Here is a 12,334-nt window from a genome sequence, read left to right on the forward strand (position 1 = left end):
AGATAGGATTATTGGATTTGGCAAATAAAAACACACAGTACTGTGCAATATCCAAGATGTACTTACACTAAAATATTATTCATTGTTTATCTGAAATTCCAGTTTAACTTGGTGTCCTGTATGTTATCTGACAACCCTAGAGCAAAGGCCTTCATGAAACAAACAAAAAACACTAATAAATTACAGAGCTAGAATTCCCAAAGCCGAAATCTGGGGTGCTCTGTGCGCCACATGTCTTTGGGAGGCCAAGGAAAGGGAAGTGTCGAGAGGGCTACAGCTGTTCTTGACTGAGCTTCCTTCTTTTTCCTGGTAGCAGACAGAGCTTTTGACTCCAGAGACCAAGCTTTCACCAGCCAGGCTGTTTAAATTCACTGCCTCAAAATTCCTGACCTTTTCCTACTTTACACGGCCGTTGTGAAGATTAAATATAGCTGAGGTTGGGAGGGGATATCATATATATCTTTAAATATTTATTGGCAGAGTGCTTTGGAAATACATTCTCAGAAACTTGGACGAGACAGTCTCCCCGCCACTCCTCCAAGAAAGGGCTTGAAAAGTATTACCAATATATGGTGAGCCCAGTTAACAGTAGACTCTAAAAGGAAGGAAAGAGCAAAAACAAGAAACATGTTTAAAACCTGACGTGAACTATGGAAAATGTGGTGAGATGCCAAAAGGGATACCTAGAGAAAAAATTGGATATCACTAATGATGAATTCCATACTTTCCAAATGGCTATGGATTCTTATTTCAAACATTACCTCGACGCATAAGGACTACTGAATCACAAACACATTGGAACAGCCTAGTAGAGAACCAGGAATTGGTATCTTCTGGATACCAATTTAACTATCTGCTAACTTCTCCTAAAAAAACCTCCAATATCAGTGGCTTGAGGTTTACTTTCTTTAAAACAGACAAACAAAAAACACAATAAATTGGAACTGGCTCATTCAGTGTTCATTTAAACATTTCTCTGAACAACTTTAATCTTCAAACTTTAACAAAAACCCAATCTACTACACATAAATTGCTGTGAACAGAAACTGCTTGAAGAGGATTAATCACCAGCTTTGTATGTCATCCTCTAACACGGCCAAATACTGAATCACTGTTGAATTCTTCACGTGCAGCTACACCCAGTTAATCTTCAAGAAAGCAGCAAACTGTGTAAATCTATTTAAACTGAGGAGACAAGTACTTCACTCATCAAAAGTTAGCAACTCTTATCAAGTACAGCTATTGGTTGGCAAGATCATTTGGAAAGAAAAGAAACACACACACGCAAATTCTTATATTCACTCCTCTACCCCAAAGGACCCAACTGCAAACCACCGGGCAAAAAAAGAGGACTTTCTCAAAACCCTAAAGAAGGACATGCCTCAATTTGTAAAAAACCAAGCATATGACATAACTGAGTCAACTACCTCAAGAAAGCAGTTCCATAATGGAAGTAAGGAAACACCAAGGGGGAAGTACTTAATAAAACAGTTGAAAATAAAATGGAAATATTTATTTTCTCTAATTAAGGCCTTTTCAGCACAAAGCACTTTTTCGACGGAAACATACTAAAATATTTTCACAATTACAGAAGTGGTTTTCATTTTGGTTGTGGGGTGTTCTCATATAATCAGACTAGGTTTGCTTAATATCTTATATCTGAAAGTCACAGTTAACAATAATTGGCCACACAGGCTTTTCCACTGAGACTAGAGCCAGCAATCTTTGCCTAGATACTGCCTCCTGGGTTATCACTCCACTCAAAGCATCTTACTCTGACCCGAGCCGAGCAGGTGTATTTCTAACAAGCTCGTAGGCCTGTGATACAGGAAAATCCTGTTTATTCTGGATGATGCCAGAGATCAGTGCTCCTTGAGGCCCTCCACACACAACATGGAGTAGGAGGAGAATGAGCATCACCCACTTCTGCTTTAACTGAAACTGGCTGACTCCAGTATTTGTAAAGTTCTAAGAAGAAATCATAAAATCACTCCAAAAAGCAATCTTTTGACATTGATGCCAATCCCCAGTATTCTGAACTCACTATCCAAGTCATCCACGTCATCATTCTTCACCTTCAACTCCCTTACCATCCCTCCACCCTGTACCCCAGCCCACAGTCCAGAAAGGTGGGAGGAATCCCTAAACCAGACTTTCTGAGACTAGAAGGGTGATGGGCAGTGACGTGGAGAAGCTCTGAGTTTTCATTGAAACGTGCACGTGATACGCAGGCTGCCGAGGTGTGGTAGTTTAAAGAGCTTGACTGCCAGGGTCCAAATCCTGGCTCTGCGCTTTGGGTCATACAGACTGAGCACGGAACTTAAACTATGTCTCAGTTTCCTCAACTGTAAAAATAAAGATATTATTACCTGCCCTGTAAGACTGTCAAGATGACTAAATGAGTTAATCCATCCAAAGCACTGAGAACAGCAATCCACAGGCTGTAAGATGCTCAATGATGGTTTGCCACTAATATATATGTATAATACAAATGTGACTCTGGCTTATTTTTTTCCAAAGGTGATTTTCAAGTATTCCTCACATTCAGTGTTTTCCTCAGGCAAGTTATCTTGAATCAGCTCTAACAGCTGATTATATATTTCTACATTAAACTCAAACTGCACTATACACCTAAAACGTACCTATTCTTTCATCTAAATGAACAGAGTAATGTGAACTGAAAGGTGCAAGCTTGATATCACAAAATCTTCTAAGAAGCATTAATTAGACTTCCCATTTAGACTATGCCAGGATGAGATCACAAAGTCACTCATGGTAACCAGGTCCCCGCGCTGGAAGTGTGTTTTCCCAGTGAATGGCTAAATACTAACAAAAGAAACCTTTGACTCAAAATACCACTGGTACCCAGGGTCTTGTGTCTGTATAATGCCTACACATTCATTTCTTTCTTCGCCTATAGAAAAAAAGAGTCTGTTTGTTTTTCTGATTCAGTCAGCCCTTTTAGTCTCTGAATCTAAGGAGAGCCCAGTGAAAAGAAGAGCATCTTATCAGCGTGCTCCAGACCAGCAGGCTGTCCCCCTCCACACACAAAACCTCCAGCCCCTCACAGCAAAAGGCCTCGCCCTCAGAGCTTTTTCCCCATTTCAGAGCTAACACCCCGCCGGGTTTTGACAACAAATAAATGAATACACAAGGCCCTTACATAATTAGCCATCTTTTCAGGTAGAGGGAGGTGGGTGGGGGAGGAGGGTTCAGGAGAATATTCATTGTAAATTGGCTTCGTTTATGAAGTTGATGTAAGTGTACTGGATCTCAGGTATTTCTTTTAAATGAGGCCACAGGAAGAGTTCAGAGATGCCGGTTTCTGAATCTTGACAATTTTAGTCTATACTTCAACCAAGACACAAATGCAGTTTTGTTTTTTTTTTTTTAATTAAAAGGAGGGACTTTTCTTAAGCCAGGTAAAAGTTCCATTTACTTGGGCAGGAAGGGAACACAGACTAGGTGTGTTTACTGTCTTTTTAAGGGGAAGCTAACAAGTGAAAGATACAAGGGCCAGAAAACAATACTTTTGGACACTGTCACTCTGTTCAGAAAATTAGGACCACTTTCAGACATACTTATGCTAAGATATGCCTTCCCTCCCCCAAAATGAGTCTGAGAACAAAAAGGACTAAACATAATCAATAACCCTGTGAACGCCTTTAGGAAAGCCACCAGGCATCGCTGTCATCTGTCATGATCTTAACAGAGCCATGGTCTGCATGGAAGGATACAGTTTGATTGAATCATTATGGGGGTAATAACTTAATTGATTTGTCTCAGTGGCTAAGGATGTAGACAAGAGATATATTATGGAAGAAAAATATCTGCAATCGTGTTTTTGTTTTCTCAACAAGCATCTTGCCACTGACCTCTAAATCAGTTTAACCTTTTCTAAACAGACCTGCACATTTTTTACATAATTTAAGGCTACGTTTTGTTTTTGCTGCTGCTGAAAGGCTCTGTGAGATTTATCACAACATGGCTTCAGTAACCTTCTTTTAAAAACAAAGATGAAAAACAAAACAAAAGGCTATGAATATAAGCTTCCAGCTCCACTCATTTTCCCGGCAGGGGATTTTGATCTAACCACTAAAGTGCCTTTGGAGTTCAATCTGTTAAAAAATGTATGAAACGGTATTAAAATAGGAAAAGGCATGTGTATGACTCAGGCTTATCCAAGTATCTCTGCAACTAGATGTCACAGGATTCCCCTTTGCTGCTGGAAACTGAAAACCTTGAGAAAGTGACAGTAGAAGTTCCTGTTTCTTTTTCTTTCTTTTTTTAATATATAAATGGGAGGGGGAGCGCGCACACACACACACACACACACACACACACACATATTGGTCTTCCGGGTTTAGTACGAATCGGGTAGGTTCTTTGAGGTTCCAAGTGAAGATTGTTGTAGCCCAATGTTACGACTTATTATCTTACTCTTACACACACAAAGGTTTCCAGAAAAAAACCCAAACTTGTTGCAGAGCTAGGCGAAGCCCCCAGCCCGGAGCGCTCCTGCTCTCGCCGCGCCGCCGCCCCTTCCCCTTCCTCCGCGTCCTGCCCGGCCCGGCCGGCGGGAGCGAGGGCATCTCCCCAGCTAAGGTCAACGGCCCGAGCCGTCCCCGCGGGCCGCCTCCTGCGAAACAAGGTCACCGCCCAGCCCGGTCCCTCCGAGGAGGACAGCGGAGTCTGGCCGGGCGCTGCCGCCTTTTGTAGATCGGGGTGGCCGGCCTCCGCGCGGCATCCCCGCCGCCGCCTCACCTGCTTGCGATAGGGCGTCCTGCAGCTGCTGCTGCCCCCGGGGTTGCCGCTGCTGCTGGGGAAGATCATCGCGGCGGGCGCGGGCGGCGGGCGCGGGGCAGCCTCGCCGCGAGGGGGAGGGCGCAGGGAGGGGGCCGGCCGGGGCCGCGGCCGCTCCGGGAACTCCCTCTCGCCGCGCGGCGGCGGCCGGCGGGGGCTGCAGCTCCGGGCTGACTTCTCCTCCGCCCTCGACCTCCCGAGTCGCCTAAAAGTGCGGCGCGGCGGCGGCGGGCAGGACTCGGGCAGCTCGGGCGGCCGCCGCCCTGCGTGCCATGGACGGGAGTTCGCGCGCGGAGCTGGCGGCGCCGCGGACTCTCCCGGCGGCAGCGGAGGAGCAGCGCCGCCGCGTCCCCACCTACCGCGGCCTCAACCACCGCCCCGAGAGCGCGCCCGCCGGGGGCGGGGAGGCGGCCGCGCACCGCCTCGCGCCGCGCCCAGGCCCACCAGCGCCTCCCCGCCCTCTCGCCCGGCGCCGCGCCCGCCGCCCCGCCGGCCCGCCGGCCGGCCCCCAGGCGCTCCCTCCCGGGCTCGGGGCCGGGGCGGGGGCCACGCGGCCGGGGAAGCCGCCGGCGCCCCCGCTCCGGTGTAATGGTTGGGTCTGGCTCCCCGCATGCCGCACATTCCTTGGAGTAGCCACCCCCCTCCTCTTTTCTTTTTTTTCTCCTAGATTCTTGGCCTCAGCACCCGCTGCAGCTTTGCACCCCGGCTCGAAGCCCCTTTTCAGGGCACCGCGTCGGGGATCACGCTAACACCTGGGTAGGAAGCCAGCTGGTCCCAGTTCTATCTTTTCTTTCATCCTTTCAAACTACTCCCCCCCCATCCCCCCTACCGTCCACCCTCCCAGAAAAGGTGCGGGCGATCACACCTACTTCAGTGAACACACCAGCCTTCCATCAAACCTCTGCAAATCCCCGTTCCCCCAATTCGCACGCGAAAATTTTAGCAGAGAAAATAAGTCTCCACTCCCCACCCCCTCACCGCAAACACGCACAGTAAAGTTCGTGCTTCATTCCTATGCCAGAGTTTGGCAAGCTTACCTTCGAGATGCCAAAATCAAACAGCGAAAATCATTTCAAGCCATCGGTTTAGCAAGCCTTCTCGAAAACTGGAAGAGTACGATCCTTCTATATTTAATTATTAGATACGACACAAATGTGTTCCACTGAAGGGACACAAACTGCAAAACAGGGACAAAGGGAGGAGGTAGTTTCCTTTGTTTTTTCAACTGAAATTATTTAAGGCGATTCAAGATGCCCCCACTTTTTTTTTTTTTTTTTTCTGATCAGCTTTGCATTCGTTAGCATATCAAGCCCAGATAGAACCTGAGCAATGCAGATGGCCTCTAGAGCAAGTTCCACAGGCAGTGTGTGGATGGGCCACTGGGACAGTTGGCCTGTTCAGCAGAGACTATCAGGGATAATATTACCACACTAAGCAGTCAATATTACAGCGTTCTTCCTTGGCCTCTGGCCTCTAACGCCTCCCTGGAAAGGGCCATCTGCCATGATAATGAAAAATCCTAACTCGGCTAAGAAGTGAAGGCACTCAACTTCTGGCTGCCCTAAGGAAAACAAAGTGGCCCCTATGGAAATCGAATCTTCTAGCAAAGCTGTGACCATTCAAGGGTGTTACCAGCAGCAAGGAGCTGAAAAATATCCAACCTAGATACCCTTCCCACTGCTGACCTCGGGAACCACCTCGGTATACAGAGGGGCTCCGAACATTTTCTGACAAAAGTGATGAGAACTATCAAGTCTCACCTACTTAAAAACTATATACACAAACTATACATATAATTTCTAATTCTTCTCGTTAAAAAAAGAAAAAGCAGCAGCAGTAACCTTACTCTAAGCACAGCACTAGGTGCACAGTTTGGCAAGTAAGAACTTGCTAAATAACATTCAGAGAAACGTATCTGTTATTTTAAATGATTGAATAAAAACAATGCAACTAACATTCAGTTCTGTGTTAATATATATACTATTTAGGACTACTCCATGCCATTTTGGCTGCTCCTTTGCTGTCTCCAGGCACTAGGTCCTTTTACCACAAGTCATCAAACACAGGTATAAAATAGAAGGCTTTAGGTAGAACTGTTCCAGTCATAGATGCCTTTTGCTGAGAACTTAATGCCCAAGACCCTAGCAGTTCAAACCTGTCATCTATGGAAAAAATTCCATGTACAACCTCAGTTGTCATGACTGGTCTCTTAGGAAACCACAGTATAAACCACAAAAGAACAGCATAGATTAATTTTTCTATGGTTCTGCTCTAAGGTCATGATACTTTGGATATTGTGCTCTTCTAGAACGGGAAGACTTGATTTGATACCCTGCAGTTGTTTTACAGGGTTAAGACAAGATTTTAAATGATAATACAATTTAAATTGGACTACAAGAGCAATTCTAATAACTAGGTAACTAAAATATACTAAGAACATTAAAAATATTTCAAGGACTATTTTTAAGAATAAAAATGATATCTAAATAGCAACAAAACAAAATGTTCTATATGGTGGATGGCATAAAAGGAAACAAGGAAAGGTATATATTTATACAAGGTCTACAAGCCAGGGTTCAAAAGTTCCAGACGCAGGAAGGTACTACACACTTAACTAAGCACTGCAAAGAAAGGAGAAGATTGATTTTCCACCCTCAATGACTATAAAATGTAAAATATAACAAAGTCACTAAAACCCAAATAATTTCAACCTAAGAGAAATAACAAATATTAAACCATATATATAATATATACATATATAATCAATTATAAATACTCACAAGTGATTATTTATAAATGGCTACAAGAAGAGACACTAGTGAGATTCATCTAGGAAAGTATATTTGACCTTTGAAAAAAATATATTTTAGGACAAAGCAAGGAAGCATTCCAGAGAAACTCTTAAGTTATCGTGGTCAAAATTAGAGCTTTGGAATCTGCCCGGTAGATGCTCATCTTTCTGAAAGGGAAACTGAGACTTTGTTGAGTGGGCAGACAATATCCTCCACAGCCCGGCTCAGCTGGTGGGTAAAGCTGTGGGAATCTGACCCAAGAGCAGTCAATCCAGAGATAGGCCAGTGACCTATGACATGGCTGGGACTGAAAAAATGAGCAGAGCCAATCAGATCCTCACCCCTGGGAATCTGATTCAGAAAACTGAACCAGTTAGGGAAGGGGCAGAAACTGCAAGAGTGCCAGGGGTAGAGTTGAGGCCACAAAAAGCCAAAACCATATGCAAGCCAAGGTTATGAGGAAGCAGAAACTATGAGTAACAGGAAGCTGACTGGCAGCAAACGGAGAGGCAAGCAGATGCCAGGAGCGGGTGAGCACTTGGCGGGGACATGATGAAGTCCCTGAAGCTGCTCTGGCTCTTCAGACTGACAACAGCCCCTCTGTGTGTATGGGTAACCAGCCCCACCCCTCGTTCTTCAGATAGCTTAAGTGAATCTGAACTTTGCAATCCAAGGGACAAAATTAAACAGCCAAACCCATCTGGCTCCACATTTCAGCTTTCCAGTGACTAGCCACATGGCTTTGGGCAAGCCAGTTAACCTCTCTGAGTCTCAGACTCCTCGCTGACTGTCCTAAGTATATCTATGGTACTCCAACCAAAGTGCCCCACTCAATAAATGGCAGCTATTATTATTGTTTTCTCAGGTTTTATAGTGGTGTTTGTAGACTTAAGTGGGTATACTGTGTAAATAACTGCTATTAGTAAGGCTGGCTGATCATCAAAGAGCAGGAGCAAGGGAGCAGGTTGAATGGACAAGTTAAAAAAACCAAATTTAGGTAAGGAGAGCCTGTGTCTTTGAGAACTGTTTGCTGAATGGCTGAATGAAGATGCTTTCCAAGGCTTAATCCTAAGAGGTTAAAAAAGTTGTCTGACAGAAGGTCTGTTTCAAGAGCCTAGGTGAACTCAAGGTTTTCTCCCACGTTTGTTTTTGTCCTGTTTCCTTTAAAGAGGTTGTATGTTGGACCAGGGCCATTTCTGTATGAATGGGAAGACTGTGCGTGCTATCAGAGATCACACTGTGAGGCAGGAGGAGGCTATGAATGAGGCTAATAAGGACAGAGCCATCAGTACATGCAGGAGCCTGCAGCCTCCTAGAGGAGATGAGATTTCGTGATTCCCAAGTGTTTGTAAAACCACAATTTGAGAATCTGAATTGAGAAGACATTTGTCCCATAGAAATATTTTGAAAATGAGACTTTCATTTATAAATTTCACATCTCATTTCACTTTCACAACAACCCTATGAAGTTGGAAGGGTTATTAGGCTTCATTTACCAATGAGAGGAAAACAAGTGAAGACTCACTGACTTAACCATAGAGTTAGGAAGAAGCAAGCAAATGTTCAAACCCAGACCGAGTAAGGCTTAAAAGATCCTGTCCTGTGCTCCTTCAACACTATAAAGCTGGGACTCAAAAAAGCCTTATAAATAATGCTCCAATTCCCAGGTGAGTACTTGTAACCCCTACAGCACTGAGTTGCTGGACACGAATAATGCAAGGCATTAAGTGATAAGTGCCAGCCAAGTGGTACAGACAATTACGCACTGTGCAAGTCCACTGCAGGGTGAGATCAATACAGGATATAACAAGGGCGTGGGGAGCTCAGCTGTATAAATGTTTTTGTTTGAGGGACATTCAGAAAGAAGCATTCTGCCGATGAGAAAAACAAAAATGTGTGAGTGTGTGTGTCCGTATAAGAGAGAGAGAGGGGTGGTATGAGAGAGAATGTAGACATGGGGTGACTGCTGTTGAAATCATCACTTACTGATAAACTCCTTAAGGCAGAAGGAAAATCAAAAGGTAGGGGAGCCCCCCATTCCAACACATGTTACTGAGCCTCATATAGGAAAGAAAGAAGCCTTTGAATAAAATAACTCAAAGAAAGTGTGGTGGGAGAGCTAAACTTTGAAAGAAGGGGGGAAAACAGGGTGGGGGGAGGCGTGTAGAGAAGATGTCCAATGAGATAATAGAATACCTCTGTCAACAAAAGAGCAGACCTGTGGTAGGTTCTAATCCTCGATTGGTGCTAAGGCATTTCAAGCACCCTTTTTTATCTGAGTCACATTAAAAACAGAAAATAAGAGGGGGAAAAAGTTATCCAACATTACTTTACATTACAATATTTAAGGAATAAAATATAACCACATAGTAGGTGTTAGTGTAAGCAGCTCAAACTTTAAAAAATGTGTTTACAAAAGCCTCTAGCTCCCAGCAAAGCAGGAAAAAAAGAAAAAAGAAAAATATGAGGTCAGCAGATTCTTCAAATTTCTGTTCTTTCTTGATACAAAATAGAGTTGATAAAGTATCCTATTTCTAAAGGAGCAGCAATATTTTCTATTATTTACTATTTTGCTTTTTAAAAAATTCTACAATCTTATTCTAGACCTAAAGTCTCCCTAGACACATATAAAATCACTTGTGTATAAAAATGAAACTACTATAATAAAATAAAACTATAGCTCTATAGCTATAATCCTGGAAGACATATAGAAGAACATAAACATGGCCAAATTCTGATGAGTCTTATCAAAAGCAATATTCTAATGATTCTTAAATTTGTCCTGGTGAACAAAACAGAAGAAATGGGCTTTGCCCTACTGCAGCTTCTCTGTATGGACTAAAAAATGTCATTTATTGAGTAACTACTATATTCTAGGCATTTTCTCAGCAAGTTCCTCTCTCCCGCCCTCATTCTCTCTCTTTCTCTCTCTCTCTCTCTCTCTCTCTCACACACACACACACACACACACACACACACCATGAGAGAATAATAATTAGCCCATTTTACTAAAGGGAAAAGTGAGGCTCACTGTTGGGCTTCCCTGATGGTTCAGGCTTAAATAACCTTTCCAAGGCCACAGATCCAATATATGATGGAGCTGAGGTTTGAACTTAGGTCTTTCTGACTCCAAATTGCCTACCCCCAATGATACTCCTGATGACTGTTATTACTATGATCTACAGTTCAAATCCAAACCCTGTGGGGGAAAACCTAAGAGCCCAAGCCTGGGTGTGCATCTCAGCTTTACCGATTACCAACTACATGACTTGGGCAAATCACTTTTTAAAAGATAAGAAATTACACTGAATTTCCATTCAGTTTCTTATGAGGACAAAGTTTTCAATATTAGATTATGCACTTAATAGTACAAATACATATTCTGACCCAACCTAGCTCCTAAATCTTATTCAATTAATGGTTGCTAAGATATAACTCCTCTTACAACCACTAGTCTTACTCTCGGGGATAGTTGGTAGAATGGAGTTGGGAGAGAAGCAGAAAAGAACCTGGGTTGGTGATTATATAAAAGGTTTTTCCAAAATCCTGAACTGAAACTGAGAATAGAATTTCCCTCGCAATCTAGTGGGAGACCATATTCGAGATTAGCTTCATTATGGGACTCATAAATGCTTATCAGACAACTAACATCCTAATCATCATTTAGGATATTTATTTCTGTGGCACAACATCCTCTAAATTTCAAACAAATAATTTACACTTAAAAAAATTTTAGGTATAGCCTATCATAAATTAGTTACTTCCTTGCTCTTGCAGATTAGTTAATAAAATCAAAGCTCACTCAAATTCCTGGCATAGGTTCTCTGTAAGTTAAATTTCTTTCCTACGTTTTTCTATAAAAATAGGAAAAAATAGTCTGTAGTAATCAGACTATGTGTAAAGGATAAGCTGAAGTGAGGCAGGGAGGGGGTGATGTGCTGTGGAAACAGCTAATTATATTCACCTCTTCCTACATGACTTGGGAAGAGACAGAAAGTACTTAGGAAGTCTACAGAATTTGTGAAAAACTAGAGCCAAAAAAAAAAAAAACCTCTAAATCATGAAAAACAAAACTCAAATCTGGAGTAACCATCACCTTTCCATAGGTAAAAATCAACTGTTTGAATGAAAATTTGGAGAGGCTGAACAACTACCTTGGACAAACAAAACCCTCATATAAGCCAAGAACGACAAACGGCATAAGACATTCCTAAATGCTGGGAGACATAAACAATGTCTATGCAAAACCTGGGATCCACAGCACAAATTAGGGTTTAAAGCATTCAAAATACAGAAGAAAAAACAATAAAACAGTTTCCTTTCTCTTTAGTTGCTAACAGGAGCATTAAGTTAATTTTACCTGAAGAGGAGGATAACAGAATAATAAGTGAGAATGCTAAAAAGCTTTCTATTCTCCACTAAATTATAAATGTTAAGGTTCACATAAGAAAATATGAAATTAGAATAAATTTCTATTCAGATGGGGTAGATGAAGGCAAACTTTCCAGTAACAGCATATTTAGTTAAGAGTACTGCAAAGGGCTACATAAGGAGCTTATAAAAATTCCCTACCCTGAGTGTCTGGTTATCTAATACACTTAACATACGGGACAAACCGATGACAGACCTGTGGCAAATTGATACTCCCCAAGCGAAGAAAAGGCAAAGGAGGAAATTCTGATATTGTCATGGCAATATGACTGATCATGACATCAGCAGTTCCTAATTCCAAACTATAA

At 42.8% G+C, this 12,334-nt stretch overlaps 1 protein-coding gene across 7 annotated transcripts in view; it reads right to left on the bottom strand.

Annotated features, from left to right (window-relative positions):
- The window catches only part of RBMS1 (RNA binding motif single stranded interacting protein 1), a 220,041-nt gene that overhangs the window by 126,971 nt on the left and 80,736 nt on the right, over positions 1-12,334 (bottom strand). Inside the window, exon 1 of one of the 7 annotated variants that reach the window (XM_070357525.1) lies at positions 4,765-5,239. The exons of 5 other annotated variants lie outside the window; for them this stretch is intronic. In XM_070357525.1, coding sequence (XP_070213626.1) covers positions 4,765-4,833 — 69 coding nt within the window. In that variant the 5' untranslated portion in view covers positions 4,834-5,239. Of the gene's footprint in view, positions 1-4,764; positions 5,240-12,334 lie in introns of those variants that run through there. One more of the 7 variants, XM_070357517.1, reaches the window with a different exon arrangement.

The sequence above is a fragment of the Bos mutus genome, chromosome 2 (assembly GCF_027580195.1).
Source record: "Bos mutus isolate GX-2022 chromosome 2, NWIPB_WYAK_1.1, whole genome shotgun sequence".
In the NCBI taxonomy this organism is placed as follows: domain Eukaryota; kingdom Metazoa; phylum Chordata; class Mammalia; order Artiodactyla; family Bovidae; genus Bos; species Bos mutus.